The sequence below is a fragment of the Oncorhynchus clarkii genome, chromosome 22 (genome assembly GCF_045791955.1).
Source record: "Oncorhynchus clarkii lewisi isolate Uvic-CL-2024 chromosome 22, UVic_Ocla_1.0, whole genome shotgun sequence".
Lineage (NCBI taxonomy): Eukaryota > Metazoa > Chordata > Actinopteri > Salmoniformes > Salmonidae > Oncorhynchus > Oncorhynchus clarkii.
In genome coordinates, this window is record NC_092168.1 from 12,667,303 (window position 1) to 12,688,741 (window position 21,439).

The 21,439-nt window shown below is 46.2% G+C and overlaps 1 protein-coding gene across 6 annotated transcripts in view; it reads right to left on the minus strand.

Moving 5' to 3' along the window:
* Nucleotides 1-21,439, minus strand: part of LOC139380414 (histone deacetylase 4) — a 227,265-nt gene that overhangs the window by 92,527 nt on the left and 113,299 nt on the right. For 2 of the 6 annotated variants that reach the window (XM_071123073.1, XM_071123072.1), the window contains exon 1: nucleotides 10,141-10,626. The exons of the other annotated variants lie outside the window; for them this stretch is intronic. In XM_071123073.1, the coding sequence (XP_070979174.1) occupies nucleotides 10,141-10,144 (4 nt within the window). In that variant the 5' untranslated portion in view covers nucleotides 10,145-10,626. Of the gene's footprint in view, nucleotides 1-10,140; nucleotides 10,627-21,439 lie in introns of those variants that run through there. 6 annotated transcript variants of the gene reach the window in all.

The following is a 21,439-nucleotide window of genomic DNA, read 5'->3' on the forward strand; positions in this document are numbered from 1 at the left end:
TCATTGCTGGAGAACCATTTCAGGACTTGCCATAGATTCTCCAGTAGATTTAAGTCAAGCCTTGTGTTTTAGGTTATTGTCCTGCTGAAAGGTGAATTAATCTCCCAGTGTCTAGTGGAAAGAGGATTGAACCAGGTTTTCCTCTAGGATTTTGCCTGCGCTTAGCTCCATTCAGTTGCTTTTGTATCCTGAAAAAACTCCCCAGTTCTTAACGATTACAAGAATACCCATATCATGATGCAGCCACCACTATGCTTGAAAATATGGAGAGTGTTACTCAGAAATGTGTGGTATTGGATTTGATCCAAACACTTTGTATTCAGGACAAAAAGTGAAACATTTTGTCACATTTTTTCTAGTATTACTTTGGTGCCAGGTTGCAAACAGATGCATGTTTTGGAATATTTTTATTCTGTACAGGCTTCCTTCTTTTCACTCTGTCATTTAGGTTAGTATTGTGGAGTAACTACAATGTTGTTAATCCATACTCAGCTTTCTCCTATCACAGCCATTCAATTCTGTTTTAAAGTCACCATTGGCCTCATGGTAAAATCCCTAAGCGGTTTCCTTCCTCCACAGCAACTGAGTTAGGAAGGACGCCTGTATCTTTGTAGGGACTGGGTGTATTGATATTGCCATCCAAAGTGTAATTAATAACTTCACCATGCTCAAAGGGATATTCAATGACTGCATTTTTCTTTTTACCCATCTAGCAATTGGTGCCCTTCTTTAAAAGGCATTCCAAAACCTCCATGGTCTTTGCGGTTGAATCTGTTTTTGAAATTCACTGCTCGACTGAGAGACCTTACAGATAATTGTATGTGTGGTGTACAGAGATGAGGTAGTCATTTAAAACTAATGTTGAACACTATTATTGCACACAAAGTGAATCTGTGCAACTTATTGTGACTTAAGCACATTTTTTTCTCCTGAACTTATTTAGGCTTCCCATAACAAAGGGGTTGAATACTTATAGACTCAGCTTTTCATTTTGAATTCATTTGTCAAAAATATATCCCATCATTTTACATTATGGGGTACTGTGTGTAGGTCAGTGACAAAACATCTCAATTTAAAATTCAGACTAACAACAAAATGTGGGAAATGTCAAGGGGTATGAACACTTTTTGAAGGCACTGTATACAGACAGATTCACACAAGTATTCACGCACAAGCCCAATGAGCAGTGCAAGTGCACGCACACTCACACTCTCAGAGCTGCAGTTTGGGTCCACACACACATACTGGGTTGTAATGATGCAACATGGCAACAGAGCAAAAAACAATCCCACTGCAACATGAGTTTAGCGGTGGGGATTTGCTGACACGCCAAGCACTTACAGTGTGTGGGGTAGTTGTGAGTGTGAGAATGTGTGTGTGTGTGAGAGGCAGTATGTGTGTGCTCTGCAGAGGTGTCACTGACGGAAGGAGACATGCTGCCGTAGCTGATGGAGATTGATTTCCTGGGATCGCTGGGCGAAGCCCGTTGCATTGTGGGAAGGGACACTTGGGCCACCACTTGGCTATACATCACGCCTAAATCAGCCCCCAGAGAGGTCCTGCAGGTCTGTCCACACACACACACACACACACACACACACACACACACACACACACACACACACACACACACACACACACACACACACACACACACACACACACACACACACACACACACACACACACACACACACAGTAAACAGCGAAGCTACCATTAACACTGTACTCCATTCAATAACTCTACGCGTCTTCTATCTCATCATGAGTGTATGCAAAACAAAGATACTCTGACCGTTTATCAGATCATCTCTATTTCCTCACATCTTCCATGGAACAGAATGACTCAGTCAATAACGGGGACTGAAAAAACGTTTGTCTTCCATTAGCAGAACTAACCCAAGTAAGTGCCTGTAGCATTCAGAGTGCAATACATGTACAAGAGCCCTAGCACACGTCAGTTCAAAACATTTCCTTCCAAATGTAACCCACTGCCTTGCTTTTCAGTGGCTGCATGTCTGCAGACGTAGTTTGCCTAGCGCTTAAAACACTGATAGACTGTGGAAAAACAGCAAGCTTCGGATAGAGAAACAACAGTATTACATCAAGGCAAGCATACATAAGGATGCACATGGACCAGATGCATACGCGTTAGCAGAACCGTGCATGTGTCACACACACACAAACCCACATACAAATGCACACGCACAAACTCCTGGAATATTATGTGGATGCTTTCAACTCATATTTTGAGTCCACAGTGAGAGAAAGAACACCACGGTATAGAATATCAGGCTCTTTCTCTAATCGATTTCTACTATGAGGAGTGCCACCTGGCACGGTCCCAAGACCAATGCCAGCTAACTGGATATCCTGTGCAACAAAACAAGAGCATTGAAGTCTGCCCTATCAGAGGTGCCCTGGCCTCCCGACTGACCAATCACAGGTTGTGGACTATTGCTGAGATGACTAATGTCCTCTTTGGCACCGGGCGGATTTCAGCACGGGCTGCAACACTATACCTCCCTTAGGGCGGCATACAGAGAAGGGTGGGGCTAAGTCAGACTATAGTCGCAGTGGGGATGATGTGTTCCAGTGATTTTGGAGCCTTGATGTATAGAGAGCTGTCGCACTGAGCGACACACCTATCTTGACCTCTGACCTGTCCATTTGGTCAAGTCTGTCTGGTAGCCTTCAGAGACTGGTTGCCCATTGGCTTCTCAGGACCTTAACTACACATATCCAGCAGTTCCACAGTAGTCGTCACTGTTTGCCCAGGTTTCATGTCCACCAGTTCCAATCATAGCCCCTTCAGTGTAATTGTCGTCCAATGACATGCAGTAAACTTCCACCCATGTGACGTCTGCAAGGACGCGCAAACACAAAGACAAGCATTCTCACACGTGTCAGTGTTTCCACACACAAACAAGCAACAAACACAATGTTAAACCAAAGTAGGTCAAAACGGGGCCTTCGTAGAGAATCATTCCACACATTGAGCCCTTTCAGAAACGTCCAGGCCCTTGTCTGCCCGCCGCACCCTCAAACATCTCCCATTTACGCACACTTTCCCACCCCTCCACTCTTCACAAACAGCTCAAAGTGGTATGTGTCCTCACCCAGAAAGGCATTGTTGGGAGAAGAGCCACCCAGCCACAACCCCCACCTCTCTAACTAACTAGGGCTCTGGTAATACCCGGACTTGTGACTATTGATGTGTCAGGGCGATGGCGTGGCAGTGACGTTCGCAGGAGTCCATAGTTAGCTCGGTTCCACAGAGAGGGGTTTGTTCTCTGGGCCCTGACAAAAGATTTGGCGGTAACCCTCCGATGCCACGGATGACATGAGGTCGTATGGGAAAAGGGGAGTCGTTGACCCTGCATGCCCTCTGAGACTAGGGAGTAATAGAGTAATTAAGATGGACTACTCCACCAGTGTCAGAGAGAACAAGGACTGGTCTGAGCTGGAGAGACTGATCGACACACATTCACTGGAATGACCGAGTGGCTAAACAAGAAAGTTCAAATTGTAGTCCTCCATCGCGGTAACTATTTACTTTGACCACATGTAATTTCATTACAATGTTATAACAGCTCCCAACTGTACTATTAAAGGTGAATTAAATACTGTACATTCATTGCATATCTGTAGCGCATTCATGTCATGCTATGTAAAGAGGTCATATTTAGGCATCTTAATAGATGATTCATTACAATGACAGCGCAGTGTCACCATTACGGCTGTTCTCAAAAGAGTGCTTCTGCCATACCAGTGTTAGTGAATATGCCAAAAGGCCAATCCACGTTTTGAAAATGATGCTGGTCTATATAGCCTGTTCAAGCCCCAATTCCCCCAAAGGCCGGTATAAGCCTGTGACTTACCACCTTCTTCGCGCCGAGGTCAATCGTGCATGAAGATCCCCACAGGGTTCAATCCTCACTGTACATTTTACGGATCAAAATCATATAGTTGAAGGTCTATGAACTTGTGCGTAACTCATTACCTGCCCTCCTCCACATCACACAATGAGGTTGTTCATACCGGTCTATAACACACGCACAAAGGGTATTAACTCTGTCCAGTCAAAGTAATGTCCAATCTGTTTCCCCGTTTACAAACCATTTATAGCTAAGCACTTCATGGTAATTAACTTTGCAGTTTGCCACTCTGATCTATAACACCAACATTAAAGGTCTATGTATAAAGTCCATTGTTGATATAGTCCAAAAATGTTTTGCATATCAGCAATCAAGTTTTCAAGACATATAACTTTCAAAATACAGAAATACAGCCTGTATCAAGTTTGTGGGTGAAGTTTATCTTTAAAAATAAAAAATTCACATTTATGTAAAAACAAGCTAAAACCGTTTGAAAGGTATGGATAGGTATGGACAGTATTGAAAATCATACCGTGGGTATTTCAATTCACCACGGTATATGGCATAGGCCTATATGGTATACTGCCCTAGTTGTTTCCGTATGATTTTGAGGCAGTGAGGCATGTTTATAAATGCTTTATAAATGGTTTATGAATGGTAAAATAGACTTGACTTTACATTGACTGCATGGAATTCATACATAGACCCATCATGTGTGCGTTATAGACCAGCACGGCCAACTTAAATGTCGTGTGTAGGAGGGCTTGTTAATGAGTTACAAAATAGTTATGATATGACCCACAACTACATGATTTGATCTGTTAAATGTACTCATGAAGCATTGACCTTAGTGAGAAGAAGAAGTTAAGTCACGGGTGTATACTGGCCAGAGGGGGAAATGGGGTTGGTACAGGGCAGGCTATATATATATATATATCAGCAACATTTTTTTAATGTGGTGAGAACAGTCATAACGATGACACTGCGCTGTCGTTGAAATAACACATCTAAATATGAGCTCTATAGATTAGATCTGGATATGTTTAATTAACCCTTTATATAGCAATCTTTTGTCATCGGTCATCAGGTCGTACTGCTTGTGCTTCCATGTCAGATGCTTCTCTTGTTTCGTTTTCGTTCCATGTCCGTTGTTAGTAAACCCTAAGTGTATCTGCTTCCTGACTCCCTGTAACTACGTTACAAATACGTCCTTTTAAAACGGCGAACGCCACAACAACTCTGCTTTTCAAGTGATTTGTTGAAGCCCAAGTGCAAGGCATCAGTAGACTGATCATAATTCCCCTCTTTATATGTTAGGCACCCGGGCCTTGTTCAAATACCTTTGGAATGTATCATTCCTTCCACTCTACAAATACACTCTACAACCTCGAAAGAGCTGCGATAACTTCAAGGAAGGAAGCAAGGAAGGTTGTTTTTCTTCTAAGTATCTTAACAGGCCCATGTCAGCTAGATGATATCTAATTTCCTTCCACACACTATCCCTCCTGTCAAATAAGTACATTTAACGTTTTAGTTATCTAGTCGATCAACAGTAGGTATTCCGTGCATACAATATGTATTTACATCACATTAGACCTAACTCTCCATTTACACTTAAGTGTGGTCCAATTAGCACAATAATAAAAAATAAAAAATGTATTTTCAACCAAAAGTACCTATTTTCAACTTGTTTTTTGACCAGAAATACATTTTCAACATCTTGTGTTCATAAGAGTAGCTCATGGTGCCTGCCTCTAAGACCTCTTCCTTGAGTATAGTCTGCAGCCTTGCACAGCCACAGATCTTTGGGCGAGCGAGGGGTCCTTTCATACCCAGAATGCCTGCTCTACCGTGCCGGCCAAAGAAGGGGTTCACCTCAGACTAAACACTGCTCTCTTTTACAGGAGACACGGCCGTCACATGCTCAGTCACTTCTTCCACCCTGCGGCCAGCAATTTCCAGGCCAGGATCTACACACACAGAAGTGCACCCTCCCCACCCCATAAAGATGAGTAAAGCAGAGAAAATGTATCTATTATGCCACTGTGGCACTGAAGAGGAGTGTTCGTGTTACGAGTGGCAGTAGCTAGCTGGCTCCATCCAAACTCATCCCATTAATACAAGTGCAATAGACGAGAGGCACGGCAATCAATGGCTGGCGGTGCTAAGGCCAGGGCCCAGGGAATGAATACCCAATTACAGCCACTCATTCTTCCACTGTAGGGGCCAGCGAGAGCCACAGAGATAGCCAGTGTAATCACTGCTAAAGAACCAGGGCACTCAGGGGCTAACCACGCGACCACATTAGAACGCCAAAGAGAGCTTTATGGGCTAGAGGCTTGGGGATAGGGTTTAGCGAAACAAGCTAACAGGCTAACGGGCTGCGTCTCGATAGCGCACGGCGGCGTCCTTTTCTAGTCACCTTTTCCTCTCGCTCCGTCGGCATGAAAGAACTGGAAAGGTGGAAGCGGAGTATCAGTACATTTTCTCCATATTGCTTTCACCTGGCCTGTGTTTTCAGATCAGACGAGAAGCCATTGTCGACTATTGAGAAGGACCCGAGGACGCAAGTGGAGAATTGCGCAGAGCATTGTATGAGGGAAAGGCATACACAGAAAACATAGCATAGCAAATTGAATGCCACCCAAAACACGCAGGCACGCATGCGCACACACAGACACACGTTTAAGTACGCACACACAAACACACCCCAGGCTGCTTCACTCTGAATGCAGATTGTGGGTGATTAAAAGTTCCAGTTGTTGGATATCCCCACTCTGGGTGGATTTCAATAGGAAGACATCACTTTGCAAGCCAGTATAATGTGACTTGATGCTGGTTTTGTGGGTGACGTCCTATTTACAATTGTTACTATTATTTTAGAAGGGCGGCAGGTAGACTAGCGTTTAGAGCGTTTTGGCCAGTAACCGACAGCTCGCTGGTTTGAATACCCGAGCCGACAAGGTAAAAAATCTGTCGGTGTTCCCTTGAGCAAGGCACTTAACCCTCATTTGCTCCAGGTGCTCCGTACTACTATGGCTGACCCTGTAAAACAACACATTTCACTGCACCTATCCGGAGCATGTGACAATACATCGTTATCTTTTTTTAATATATTTTGTTTTACCTCAGGCTAACACAGAAAACATACACTGGCCACTCAAATCAAATGCCACACAAAACGCAACCTTTCCCTCCACTAGCACAGAGTATACCAAACTCCCTCCTAGATAGGCAGTACAAAGTGCAATTTCTGACGGCTGCGTTTAAACATGACATGTTGACAGTAAATGAAGCCTAATGTATAGCGCTGTCACTGAAACGGCGCTAGGAAGCAATTAGGCCAGCTAATAGGAGTCGTCGTTCGCTCTGTAATTGTTTTTTCTGGTTAAACGCTCCCACACGACATGGCCCACACACGCACACAGACACATCTGAGCAGGCACACAGACACATCTGAGCAGGCACACAGACACATCTGAGCAGGCACACAGACACATCTGAGCAGGCACACAGACACAGCTGAGGCGGCACACAGACACATCTGAGGCGGCACACAGACACATCTGAGCAGGCACACAGACACATCTGAGCAGGCACACAGACACATCTGAGCAGGCACACAGACACATCTGAGGCGGCACACAGACACATCTGAGGCGGCACACAGACACATCTGAGGCGGCACACAGACACATCTGAGCAGGCACACAGACACATCTGAGCAGGCACACAGACACATCTGAGGCGGCACACAGACACATCTGAGGCGGCACACAGACACATCTGAGCAGGCACACAGACACATCTGAGCAGGCACACAGACACATCTGAGCAGGCACACAGACACATCTGAGCAGGCACACAGACACATCTGAGCAGGCACACAGACACATCTGAGGCGGCACACAGACACATCTGAGCAGGCACACATACACATCTGAGCAGGCACACAGACATCTGAGCAGGCACACAGACACATCTGAGCAGGCACACAGACACATCTGAGCAGGCACACAGACATACCTACTGTGTCCGCTAATATGGTCAAGTGCAAAAAAAGGAAGCCCTATCAAAGTTGCAGCTGGCTCAAAACAGAGTGGTGTGCCCTGAACTGCACACACAGAACTACTGTAACATCAACAACATGTATGATAGCCCTGGTTGACTCTGCTAGTTTTTAGGAGAAATATTACGGTGATCAAACATTTCAGATTGTTTGATAACGTTCAGCTCAGACACACATACCCCACAAGACATTCCACCAGTGGTCTCTTCACAATCCCCAAGTCCAAAACAAATTCACATCAACGCACAGTATTATACAGAGACTTGATCCATTTCCAATAACTCAAGCAAACAGCAAAAAAAATGACCTTTTTAAAAATAAATAATAATATTGAACTACATCTCGTGGAACGGCGTGGACTGTGAGGGGACACGCACACAAACACACTAAACACAAATATTTGTGTGGTTGTATTGTTTGTATAATTTCTATCCGTGTCCTGTAACCAATCCAAATAAACAAATACATATATAATCAAATGTAGACGCATGCAAACACCCTCACAAATAAACATCCCTGTGTGTGTGTGTGTGTGTGTGTGTGTGTGTGTTTGCGTGGAAGCACAATCGGAGGACAGTATATACAGAGGACGGTACCACATAAAACTAGGCTGAGAGACTATGTTAAAAAACAGTGACACCAAACTGACCTTAGATCAAAAGAGTCTAGGGGGCAAGCTCCGCCTACTCCAAGTGGCCTCAATCAGCAAACACATCAAGGATCATGGGAAAGATCATAGAAATCGGATATATTTATAGCGCAGGTTCAACCACAGAAGCTACTGGACTGGTACCCCCCCCCCCACAGTAGGGATTAAGGATCCCCATTATATCACGGAGCCAAGGACACACACAGATGCTTTAGAGGGGAAAGAGGTTCTCTGAAGACCCCTGGAGCGAGGCAACTGGTTGGCTGGAGGGGGAAAAGGGGAGTACAGTAGGTGGACGGACCAATAATTTTTTGTCGTTGGGTCCAGTGGGTTGCGTTTGTGTTTGTGATTACGGTCAGAGAGCACATGGTTGGTAAAGGGGTAGGTGGCTGAGAGTCGTGTGTTTGTGTGTCCTTTTCGTGCATACATGTTACATTTGTCCAAGAGTGTATGCTGCCGATCACAGAGGTTCCACACACAGTGGATAAACCCACAGTCAAACATACCTGACTCAGCCCTTAGGCTCCTTATTACAGTAACGTATCCCTGGTTTACATGAGGCGCTACACTCCACCTAATCACACTCAACCACAAACTGAATCCAACCGAACTCACACTCAACCCCACTCCATCTGCCAGTCAGCTAACATACAGTTTAGAGTCATAGGTCAAATAAATCAATGTAAGGCTTTTAAAACATCAGACGACAGCGCAATGCCAAGGGAAACGTCGTGCTGCACTCCTCTTTCAGCCAAAGCCTCAATATCATCCGTCCTCTATTCCTCCCTCCGCTGTCTCCTTTTCTTCTCTCCATCTGTGTGCTTCACACGCTGCTCTGCTTCACACGCTGCTCTGCTTCACACGCTGCTCTGCTTCACACGCTGCTCTGCTTCACACGCTGCTCTGCTTCACACGCTGCTCTGCTTCACTCTCCCTGTCCCTTTCTTTCGCTCCCCGTCTCTCCCTCTCCTTCTCTCGCCCTCTCACCATGTGGTGCAGGGCAGACACTCTGCACCAGGACACAGTGACGTGGAACACACACACACACACACACAATTTATGCGACACACAGGAGCATTCACAAAAAAACACAAGACACCAACACTACAGACTAAACACTTCCCAGTCCACGCGGTACACAATTTCAAGATTACGTGACATACATAATCCCCCCCCCCAAAATATTAAGAAGTTACGCTAACACAAATAGAAGCAAAAAAAAGGAGAAAATCAATGAACTGCATATGGTAAGACACACACAAACACACACACACACACACACGCTTGCTCTCTCACAGAAGAACACACAGACCCACACATCCACGGCGCGCAGTAGTAGGTTGTGGCCACAGCCATCTGCTCCATTGAGTGCTCAAGGCTACAGAGCAGAGCGTGCAATAACACATCACCACCATTCAACAAACACACAGTCTACTCAGCCTGTCCCCCCCCCACACACACACACACACACCAACAGCCACAGAAAGCACACACACACATACAGAGGACTGGATACACACTGTACAGCGCAGAGCTCCACTCACCCATCAGTTGTGCTGTCCAGATGGTGTGTGGCCAACGCGATCGCTAGATCGGCCTCACTGAACCGGAGCTAAACTCTCCACCACTGACACACCACACGCCGTAAAACACAGCCTCAAGTCCACAGCAGACGCCGGTACAGTGCTCTCAGTCGCCACCTCTCTGTTTTCTCTCTCTGTCGCTCTCCTTCTCTCACTCTGCTCTGTTTGCTCTCGCCCTCTGGCTGTGTCTCTCGCTCATTCAGTCATCTCACTGGTCCCCTCCCCTCTCTCTCTCTCCAGGGGCTGGTGACATCAGAGGGCAGTTTTAGGCATGCTGAGTGTTTGTGTGCCTCTCTCCCCTCTCCCTCCCTCCTTCATTGAACAGGCTGATTTTTACAGAAGGGACAGAACTACTGTGGGGAACTCTGCTTCTCACTGTCTATATCCATCTTCCTCATTCTTTTCTTTCTCTCTAACTCTCTCCTTTCCATATTTTAACTCTCTCTACATCTGTCACTCTCCCCCTCCTTGCCCCCTCTTCTTTTTCACCCATTGACTTCTATGTTCTTCTTTTGTACTCTCCAGATCATTCTTAATCCCCCACTTCACAACCTTCTCATCCCTCACTCGCTGTCTTGTCATTCTTCCCTCAGCGTCCCTCTCTTTGTACTTCTGTTCATGTCTACCTCTTTTCCTATACCTCCTTTGTCAGACTTCTTGTCCTCCATCAGTCCTCCTTATCTCGCGCATGTCTGCTCGGATACCGCCATCGAAATGCTCTCCTTTTCCATTTCACCATGTTCTCCATCCCTTCATCACCCCACTCATTTCCCTCCATCTCCATCCCTTTCCTTTTTGTTTTCTTCCCTCTCTTCCCAACCTCCATCCCTCTCTCTCTCTCCCGCCCTCCCTCCATATCCCTCTCTCATTAAGTCCACATGGGTTGGGTGTGATTCCAGACTGCTATATGGCCAGTCAGTGCGCAGCAGGCTCTGGTCTACAGGGAAAGTGCTCGAGAGAAGATTTACAGATTAGCAAGTCACTGTGGCGGGGTGGCGCTGCCAGATGCCACAATTAGATTGCCTCATTTCTCTCTCCATCTCTAATTCTCTATCAATCTATCAATTCTGTCTCTACATCACTATCTTTTCCCTTTTCTATCCCTTCCCTCTAACAGTCTCTTTCTCTATCTATCCCTTCTGTCTCCCTACATCTATCTTACTTAATCTCTCTCTCCTACCTATCTCAAGTTCTCACTTACTCTCTCTCCTTATCCATCTACACTCGTAGAAAATGTTTTGCTATCTAGAACCTAAAAGGGTTCTTTGGCCGTCCCCATAGCATAACCTTTTTGGTTCCAGGTAGAGCTCTACCTGGAAGCAAAATTGGTTATCCTATGGGGACAGCTGAAGAACCCTTATGGAACCCTTTTTCGAAGAGTGTATCCCTCAACGGTACAATCACCCCCCTCTCGCATTCTCCCTTTCCCTCCCTCGGTATCTCTCTCCATCCCTCTATAGCATGAGTTCATTCGCTGGACTAGCTGACAGAGAGATCGGAGAGAAGAGAAAGATTTGCCAAAACCTTTCCTCTGGGCAGCATCTGGTTTGCGTTTCCATTCATGCATGTCTCTTCACAGTCAACAGCCAGCTGTTTCCAATGCCATCAACATCTCTGGCTGTACATTGCTTTGCCTAATGGCCTCCTCTACTCGATCTCTCTATGGTAACTGTAATGTGGATATGACTTTGAAGAGTACCCTGTCTACTGCTAAAGCTCATTGAAATATACACATGCATATGTGCGAACCTATGCATGCATACACCCGCAAGTGCATACATACTGGACATGCACACACACGCTTAATGTCCATGCACTGCACACACACACACACAGACACACACACACGCTTAATGTCCATGCACTGCACACACACACACACACACACACACACACACACACACACACACACACACACACACACACACACACGATTAGTCAGTCATATACATGCTATCCCATACGATTATGCGGCCGTGTGTGTGCATCGGGAGCGTGAGTATTTTTTACCGTGTGTCTGTGAGAGGTAACGGGGAGACAGACATTGGACACACTGTTCCACAGAGAAGATCAATGTAGCATTTACTCCTCTGTGATCAATGCACTAAACGTATCAATAGCAGCCCTCACATATTATTATCAGCAGGATATGTCTCAAGAGGTTTTTCACAAACCAGGGCCCGTATTCACAAGGCATTTCAGAGTAGGCCTGCTGAGCTAGGATCAGGTCCACCCTGTCCACACAATGCTATTAACTATGATCTAAAAGGCTAAACTGATCCTAGTTCAGCTTTCCTATTCTGAGACTCTTTGTGAATACTGGCCCAGGAAACACAAACCTATAGTTGGACAGCGTTCCTCCGCTGGTTGACTGGATAGAAGTTCCGAGGTCCTTTCAGATAGAAAGGTTTTGTGTAAGGGCCTCCAGAGTGGTACAGGGGTCCAAGGCACTGCATCGCAGTGCTTGAGGAATCACTACAGACCCAGGTTCGTTCCCAGGCTGTGTCACAACCGGCCGTAACCGGGAGTCCCATAGGGCAACGCACAATTGGTCCAGCATCGTCCGGGTTAGTGGAGGGTTTGGCCTGGGGGGCCTTTACTTGGCTCATCGCACTCTCCTTGTGGTGGGCTGGGAGCCTGCAGGTTGACTTCGGTCATGACTTGAACGGTGTTTCCTCCGACATATTGGTGCAGCTGGCTTCCAGGTTAAGCGGGAGGGTGTTAAGAAGCGCGGTTTTGGCCTCCCGGGTGGCGCAGTGGTCTAAGGCCAGCTGTGCCACCAGAGATTCTGGGTTCGAGCCCAGGCTCTGTAGCAGCCGGCCGCGACCGGGAGGCCCATGGGGCGACACACAATTGGCCCAGGGAGGGTTTGGCCGGCAGTGATATCCTTGTCTCATCGCGCACTAGCGACTCCTGTGGCGGGCAGTGCATGCTGACCAGGTCGCTAGGTGTACGGTGATTCCTCCGAAACATTGGTGCGGCTGGCTTCTGGGTTGGATGTGCGTTGTGTCAAGAAGCAGTGCGGCTTGGTTGGATTGTGTTTCGGAGCACGCATGGCTCTCAACCTTCGCCTCTCCCGGGTCCGTACGGGAGTTGCAGTGATGAGACAAGACTGTAACTACCAATTGGATACCATGAAATCGGGGAGGGGAAAAAAGGGGTACATTTAAATCGGTTTAAAAAAACGCGGTTTGGCGGGTCATGACTCGCATGACTCGACCTTCGCCTCTCCCGAGCCTGTTGGGGAGTTGCAGAGATGAGGCAAGATCGTAATTAGATATCACTAAATTGGGGGAGAAGGGAGAAGTGTTGTTTAGAACCGACATGATGTTATGTAGAACAGGGAATCATGTCAGATCTATTCCTTACACTTCTGAAATTTCAGTTTGCAGAATACTCTGACCACCCACCAACCCTGTCCTGCTGCCCTGTTCTCCCCTGCACACACACACACAACACCTGGATGTGATTAGGCCACCTTATCCTTGAGCTCTAACGTGCCTGACGTCAATAGCACCTAATGGCTCACACTGTCAATGGACCAAAACACAGGGGGGAAACCCCTCCTCACACTCAGATACACGCGCACGAACGCACGCACGCACACACACACACACACACCAAACATAAGGAAGTATATAGATAACCATGCATGCCTAGGTGGAAGTGCACATAAAAAAATAAAACAATGTTTTATCTACTTCACTGATAACAAATTCAGCCATGCCCACTTGTGGCTTTTATAACCCATAACGAAGTTTGGTTTCTTTCCATTTAACCTCCGCCCCACACACACACACACGCACAGACATACACACACAGACACCCACATACACACCACCCCCACATGGACCTCTGTGCGCACACAAACTCATATGTTTTTATTTCCCCCTCTGGATTGAGGGCCACCTTGACGAGACGGAAATAGTGTCAACTTTCCTAGGCATGGAAGGTATGAAGACGATTAGGCATATTCATGAGCCAGCACCCTTCCAAATTCCATTCCATTATTACGGAGGAAGTCTAGAGTGACAGTGAGGTGTGTTTGTTAACTTTCCTCTCCTTCTCTGGGGTGTTTTTGGGTTGTGTTCTCCGTCTGCTGGCATGTGGGAGCCGTCTAAACACCTGCCAGAACAGTGTGCTGCGTGTGCGGTAAATAATGCATCGGCCGTAATGATGCAGTGTGAGTCTGTGTAGGAATCCGCGTGGCAGGCTGGCAGATGAGGCTGATGAATAAGTCATGTGTCGGGTGTCCGCTCCAAAACAAGAAGCTCGGGAGGACAACGTCAACTCCAACTCCAACAGAGAGAGACTTCTACCCCTCCCTCTACTCCAATTTTTTCCTCCTTTCCCTTCGAGACACTAGCCTGACTCCAAATGTGTGAAATACACCCTAATTTCTTATTGATTTATATTATTTATAATACCTTGTCTCCCTCTCTCTTTCATTCTCTCTCCCCCTCTCTCTACAAGTTAGCCAAGTCACGTTAGCCCTTTCTACAGGAGCCTGAGACATACAATCAGGTCATCACGGTGAAACACGCTACATCGAGCGGGCCGGTGCCAGAGCAAGATGTGGTTGCCCCTTTGATTAAAAGTCTCAATGTTAATTGTACATAGAGCAAACGTTAAATGAAATGTTTGAGGAATTACGTATAGCGTTAGCTACTAGCTAGCATTGCCTTTCACAGAGAGTGTTTGGAAACTGACAGAGGGGTTTGGTTTAGTCTGTGTGTGTGAACACGCATGCGTGCGTGCGAGAGAGACATTGTTGGAGACTGAAGGCCTTCCTTTTGCTAGGGTTTCACGGAGCCAGCCAGAGGCCCTTTGCTAGAAGGGAGGAGCAATTATTATATTCCTGAAAACAAAGTTGATGTGGTGTTTGTTAGCTTGTTAGTTTATCCCCAGCACCTAATTGCAGCCATGAATGGCTGTTTCTTCTCATGTCAGCGCACAAGGCCTCACCGAGACAAAGGACGTTCATTCAGACACACAATTGGGCTTCTACGCACACACAAACACACAAACAAAAACAAACACGAGCAGGCACAGACACACACAACCACACAGACCTTAACACAAATAGATAGACAGATTCAAGCACGGGAGGTTGGAGAGAACGGGCTAATGGTAATGACTGGAGCGGAATGACTGGAATGGTATCAAATACATCAATCACATGGTTTCCATCCTCCCCGCAGCCTCCTGTGGATTCTAGGAATAACAATCAAAATGCACAACTAAGGCTGCCTGCCTGCCTCTGCTCTGCTAACAAGCACTGTGCCCCCTAACCCATTACTGAACTAAACCAACACACCAACAACAAATCCACTTGCCTTTGTTCTGAACAACAAACAGTCTTGGAGACATCAATGGCCCCCCTCTTGGTTTTTGGGCGCATGATGAGCTCAAATCATCCATTTTTACTGACTCCCTCCTTCCCTCCACCACTCCCTCAATGGTAATGCCCTGCTAGCGTAATCAAGAGGGGTTGCAGTAGAGAGGGGGCCATCAGCCGTTAGCTATGCTAGCTTGCTAGCCCAGTCCAGTGCACTTTAAATCATGTGGATCAAAACCACGACCCTATAGTTAGCATCACTAGCACTATCAGAGGGTTACAAGAGTAAATACATTTAAAATGGTATATATTTTAAATGGCTATATACAAGGGGTACTGGTGCAGAGTCAATGTGCGGGGGCACCGGTGTTGAGGTAATCTGTACATGTAGGTAGAGTTATTAAAGTGACTATGCATAGATAATAACAGAGCAGCGTAGAGGGGGGGGGGGGGGCAATGCAAATAGTCTGGGTAGCCATTTGACTAGATGTTCAGGAGACTTATGGCTTGGGGGTAGAAGCTGTTTAGAAGCCTCTTGGACCTAGACTTGGCGCGCCGGTACTGCTTGCCGTGCGGTAGCAGAGAGAACAGCCTATGACAAGGGTGGCTGGAGTCTTTGACAATTTTCAGGGCCTTCCTCTGACACCGCCTGGTATAGAGGTCCTGGATGGCAGGAAGCTTGGCCCTAGTGAAATACTGGGCTGTACGCACTACCCTCTGTAGTGCCTTGAGGTCGGAGGCCGAGCTGTTGCCATACCAGGCAGTGATGCAACCCGTCAGGATGCTCTCGATGGTGCAGCTGTAAAACCTTTTGAGGATCTGAGGACCCATGCCAAATCTTTTCAGTCTCCTGAGGGGGAATAGGTTTTGCCGTGCCCTCTTCACAACAGTCTGGGTGTGCTCGGACCATGTTAGTTTGTTGATGTGGACGCCAAGGAACTTGAAATTCTCAACCTGCTCTACAACAGCCCCGCCGATGAGAATGGGGGCGTTCTCGGTCCTCCTTTTCCTGTACTCCACAATCATCCATCTCCTTTGTATTGACCACGTTGAGGGAGAGGTTGTTGTTCTTGCACCACACGGTCAGGTCTCTGACCTCCTCCCTTTAGGCTGTCTCATTGTTGTCTGTGATCAGGCCTACGTGTCAACAGCAAACTTAATGATGGTGTTGGAGTTGTGCCTAGCCGTGCAGTCATGAGTGAACAGGGAGTACAGGAGGGAACTGAGCTCGCACCCCTTAGGGGCCCCCTCGTTGAGGATCAGTGTGGCCAGGCCATCCTCCAAAAGTCGTTGCTTCACTGTGCGTGCAGATGCACTCACACCTGCCTGCTGCCATTCCTGAACAAGCTCTGTACTGGTGGTGCCCCGACCACGCAGCTGAATCAACTTTAGGAGATGGTCCTGGTACTTGCTGGAATTCTTGTGTGCCCTGAAGCCTTCTTCACAGCAATTGAACCGCTCTCCTTGAAGTTCTTGATGATCCGATAAATGGTTGATTTAGGTGCAATCTTACTGGCAGCAATATCCTTGCCTGTGAAGCCCTTTTTGTGCAAAGCAATAATGAAGGCACGTGTTTCCTTGCAGGTAACCATGGTTGACAGAGGAAGAACAATGATTCCAAGCACCATCCTCCTTTTGAAGCTTCCAGTCTGTTATTCGAACTCAATCATCATGACAGTGATCTCCAGCCTTGTCCTCAACACTCACACCTGTGTTAACGAGGGGCTGAAATACAGTGGACATTTTTTGGGGGGGATTTAGTTCATTTGCATGACAAAGAGGGACTTTGCAATTAATTGCAATTCATCTGATCACTCTTCATAACATTCTGGAGTATATGCAAATTGCCATCATACAAACTGAGACAGCCGACTTTGTGAAAATTAATATTTGTGTCATTCTCAAAACTTTTGGCCACGACTGTATAGTGTTGAGTCATCTGCATACATAGACACTCTTGCTTTACTCAAAGTCAGTGGCATGTCGTTAGTAAAAATAGTAAAAAAGCAAGGGGCCTAAACAGCTGCCCTGGGGAATTGCTGATTCCAACTGGATTATATTTGATAGGCTTCCATTAAAGAACACCCTCTGTGTTCTGTTAGACAAGTAACTCTTTATCCACATTATAGCAGGGGGTAAAGCCATAACACATATGTTTTTCCAGCAGCAGACTATCATAATGTCAAAAGCTGCACTGAAGTCTAACAAGACAGCCCCCACAATCATTTTATCATCAATTTCTCTCATTTGTGTAAGTGCTGTGCTTGTTGAGTGTCCTTCTCTATAAGCATGCTGAAATTCTGTTGTCAATTTGTTTACTGTGAAATAGCACTGGTCAAACATATTTTTTCCCCAGAAGTTTACTAAGGGTTGTTAAAGGGCTGATTGGTCAGCTATTTGAGCCAGTAAAGGGGGCTTTACTATTCTTGGGTAGCGGAATGACTTTAGCTTCCCTCCAGGCCTGAAGGCACACACTCTCTAGTAGGCTTAAATTGAAGATGTGGCAAATAGGAGTGGCAATATCATCTGCTATTATCCTCAGTAATTTTCCATCCATATTGTCAGACCCCGGTGGCTTGTCATTGTTGATAGACAATTTTTTCACCTCTTCCACACTGACTTTACGTAATTCACAAGTACAATTCTTGTCTTTCATAATTTGGTCCGATATACTTGGATGTGTAGTGTCAGCGTTTGTTGCTGGCATGTCATCCCTAAGTTTGCTTATCTTGCCAATGAAAAAGTAATTAAAGCAGTTCACAATATCAGTGGGCTTTGTGATGAATGAGCCATCTGATTCAATGAATGAAGGAGCCAAGTTGGCTTTTTTAAGGTGCCCCAAAGCTTTTTACTATCATTCTTTATATAATTTCTCCTTGTTTCATAGTGTAGTTTTAATTTTTTAAATTTAGTTTAGTCACATGATTTCTTAATTTGCAGTACATTTGCCAATCAGTTGGGTTGCCAGACTTAATTGCCATACCAGACTTAATTGCCAATCAAAGTCATTGCACAATTTCTGAGCGAATATTGCATTTACAAATGGCCTCCTTTCCAGACCAGTGTGGTCTCAAACAGCCTAAGACACTCTAAACAAAACACCACTGCGGTAGGGGGTCGGGACGTTAATGTTGCTCGCGCTTACCCTAGACATCACCTCAGAGGGAGGATGCTATACGCTAACATTAACCATTAGCCTCTGGCTCCATTTGGTTGGCTTCCCCATAATGGAGGCTCTTTCCCGGATCAGCTGACAGAGCTTTGGTCACAGTGGTCTAGTGTCCGGGAGCTGGAAGCCCCAACAAGGCCTTTAGACCATATGGTGGTCATGGATAATAGATGCAGTAAGCTATATACTGACATATATAACCCCAGTATGGCTTTTAAAATACTTAAAACAATAAGCCCTTTGCCTTAAGAGGTGAGACAGCAAGTTCAGAGGAAGAGTAGAGCGTATTAGAGGTGGGAGGGAGGAGTCTTATGTATACCGCCTTTACACATAGCCACCTAACCCAACTATATCAAAGCTGGTACACATGAAAACATTTATATGGTGATTTAGGTGGTGAATCGAGGGTTAATGAAGTGTGAACAGTAAACTAATGTACAGTACAGGCAGACGTTGCTCTCTGAGGTCACAATCTCCAGATGTCTTTCTCTATGGTCACTGACTGTCAGACAGACGGCGTGCCTAAATCAGACTATGCCCTTTACAACATTTATAACATGGTAAAATGGAGCCCCACCGCACCCATAACCACGCATCCACACACCCGCGCACACACACACATACTCCTAGACAATAAACTCTCAACCTGATATTGCTTTCAGGATAATGCCACTAACTAAGGCGGATAAAGTAGGTTAGCACATTGCCCGCTCTGTCGGAAGACAAAAACAAGTCTGTGCCTCAGCTCCTTGCCTTACCCTTCACCAGATTTAATTTCAGTCTAGCCTGTGTGTGTGTGTGTGTGTGTGTGTGTGTGTGTGTGTGTGTGTGTGTGTGTGTGTGTGTGTGTGTTTAAAGAGGTCAGACTAAGATATATGGAGGCCATACCCTACAGTTATGTCATTCTATTTGTAACTCCATTTTGCCAGACTATCTACTCTTTTACCTCTCTCATCCCCTTCTTTATTTTAGCCTTCTTTCTCTTGATTTCTCTCTCTCCGTCATCCCTTTATCCATCTCCATTCACTCCTCCTCTCTATCCTAGTCTCTCTGTGAGGTCATCAGCCCCTGGGTAGGAGGTCTATGTCAACATCATAGTGCCCTCCAAGCTCGTCACTAAGCTCGGGATCCTGACACTGAACACCTCCCTCTGCAACTGGATCCTGGACTCCCTGACTGCCTGACCCCGGGTGGTAAGAGTAGGCAACAACAACTCCGTCACAACAACAACATGGGGCCCTCCCAACGGCGATGAGACAGCCTACAGGGAGGAGGTCAGAGACCTGGCAGTGTGGTGCCAGGAGCACAACCTCAACCTCAATGTCAGTTAGATCAAGAAGCTGATCTTGGACTACAGAAAACGGGGGCGGATGCACACCCCCATCCACATCGATGGTGGGAGGGTCACGAGCTTCAAGTTCCTCAGTGTCCACATCACTGAGGATTTAACATGGCACTCTCACACCAGCACAGTTGTGAAGAACGAGGCTGAAACGATTTGGCATGGCCCCTCCGATCCTTAAGAACTTTACAGCTGCACCATTAAGAGCATCCTGACCAGTTGTACCACTGTCTGTTATGGCACCGCCCTCGACTGGAAGGCACTACAGCGGGTGGTGAGGACAGCCCAGCATATCACTGGGGGTGAGCTCCCAGCCATCCAGGAAGTAAATGCTAGGTGGTGTCTGAGAAAGGCTTGAAATATTGCCAAAGACTCCAGCCACCCAAGGCATGGACTGTTCTCTATGCTCCGGTCCGGCAGGCAGTACTGGTGCATAAAGGCTCAGACCAACAGACTCCTAAACAGCTCATAACCCCTGGCCATAAGACTGTGAAATGGCTAACAGCTACTGCTCCCCTTCACACCTACGCTGCTGCTAAAATTATTATTGACTAGATGCATTACTACCACTATGGTGCTGTTCATTGAATACTGATTATCATTACCATTAGTATCCATCTATTTATCCTGCTACTGGACAGTAATACTCCTGTTTACATGTATATGTTACCATTAGTATATTACCATAAGTATTTATATATTCCTTTTCAGCCCTGTTTACATGTACATTACCAGTCAAAAGTTTGGACACACCTACTCATTATTCTACATTGTAGAATAATAGTGAAGGGATAAAAAATAACACATGGAATCATGTAGTAAACAAAAAAAGTGTTAAACAAATCAAAATATATTATGTTTTAGATTCTTCAAAGTAGCCACCCTTTGCCTTGATGACAGCTCTTGGACTTCTCTCAACCAGCTTCACCTGGAATGCTTTTCCAACAGTCTTGAAGGAGTTCCCACATATGCTGAGCATCTTTTCCTTCACTCTGCGGTCCAACTCATCCCAAACCATCTCAATTGGGTTGAGGTCAGCTGATTGTGGAGGCCAGGTCATCTGATGCAGCACTCAATCACTCTCCTCCTTGGTCAAAAAGCTCTTACACAGCCTGGAGGTGTGTTGGGTCATTGCCCTGTTGAAAAACAAATGATAGCCCCACTAAGCCCAAACCAGATGGGATGGCGTATCGCTGCAGAATGCTGTGGTAGCTATGCTGGTTAAGTGTGCATTTAATTCTAAACAAATCACAGACAGTGTCACCAGCAAAGCACCCCCACACCATCACATCTTCTCCTCCATGGTTCACGGTGGGAACCACACATGCGGAGATCATTTGTTCACCTACTCTACGTCACAAAGACACGGCGGTTAGAACCAAAAATGTCACATTTGTACTCATCAGACCAA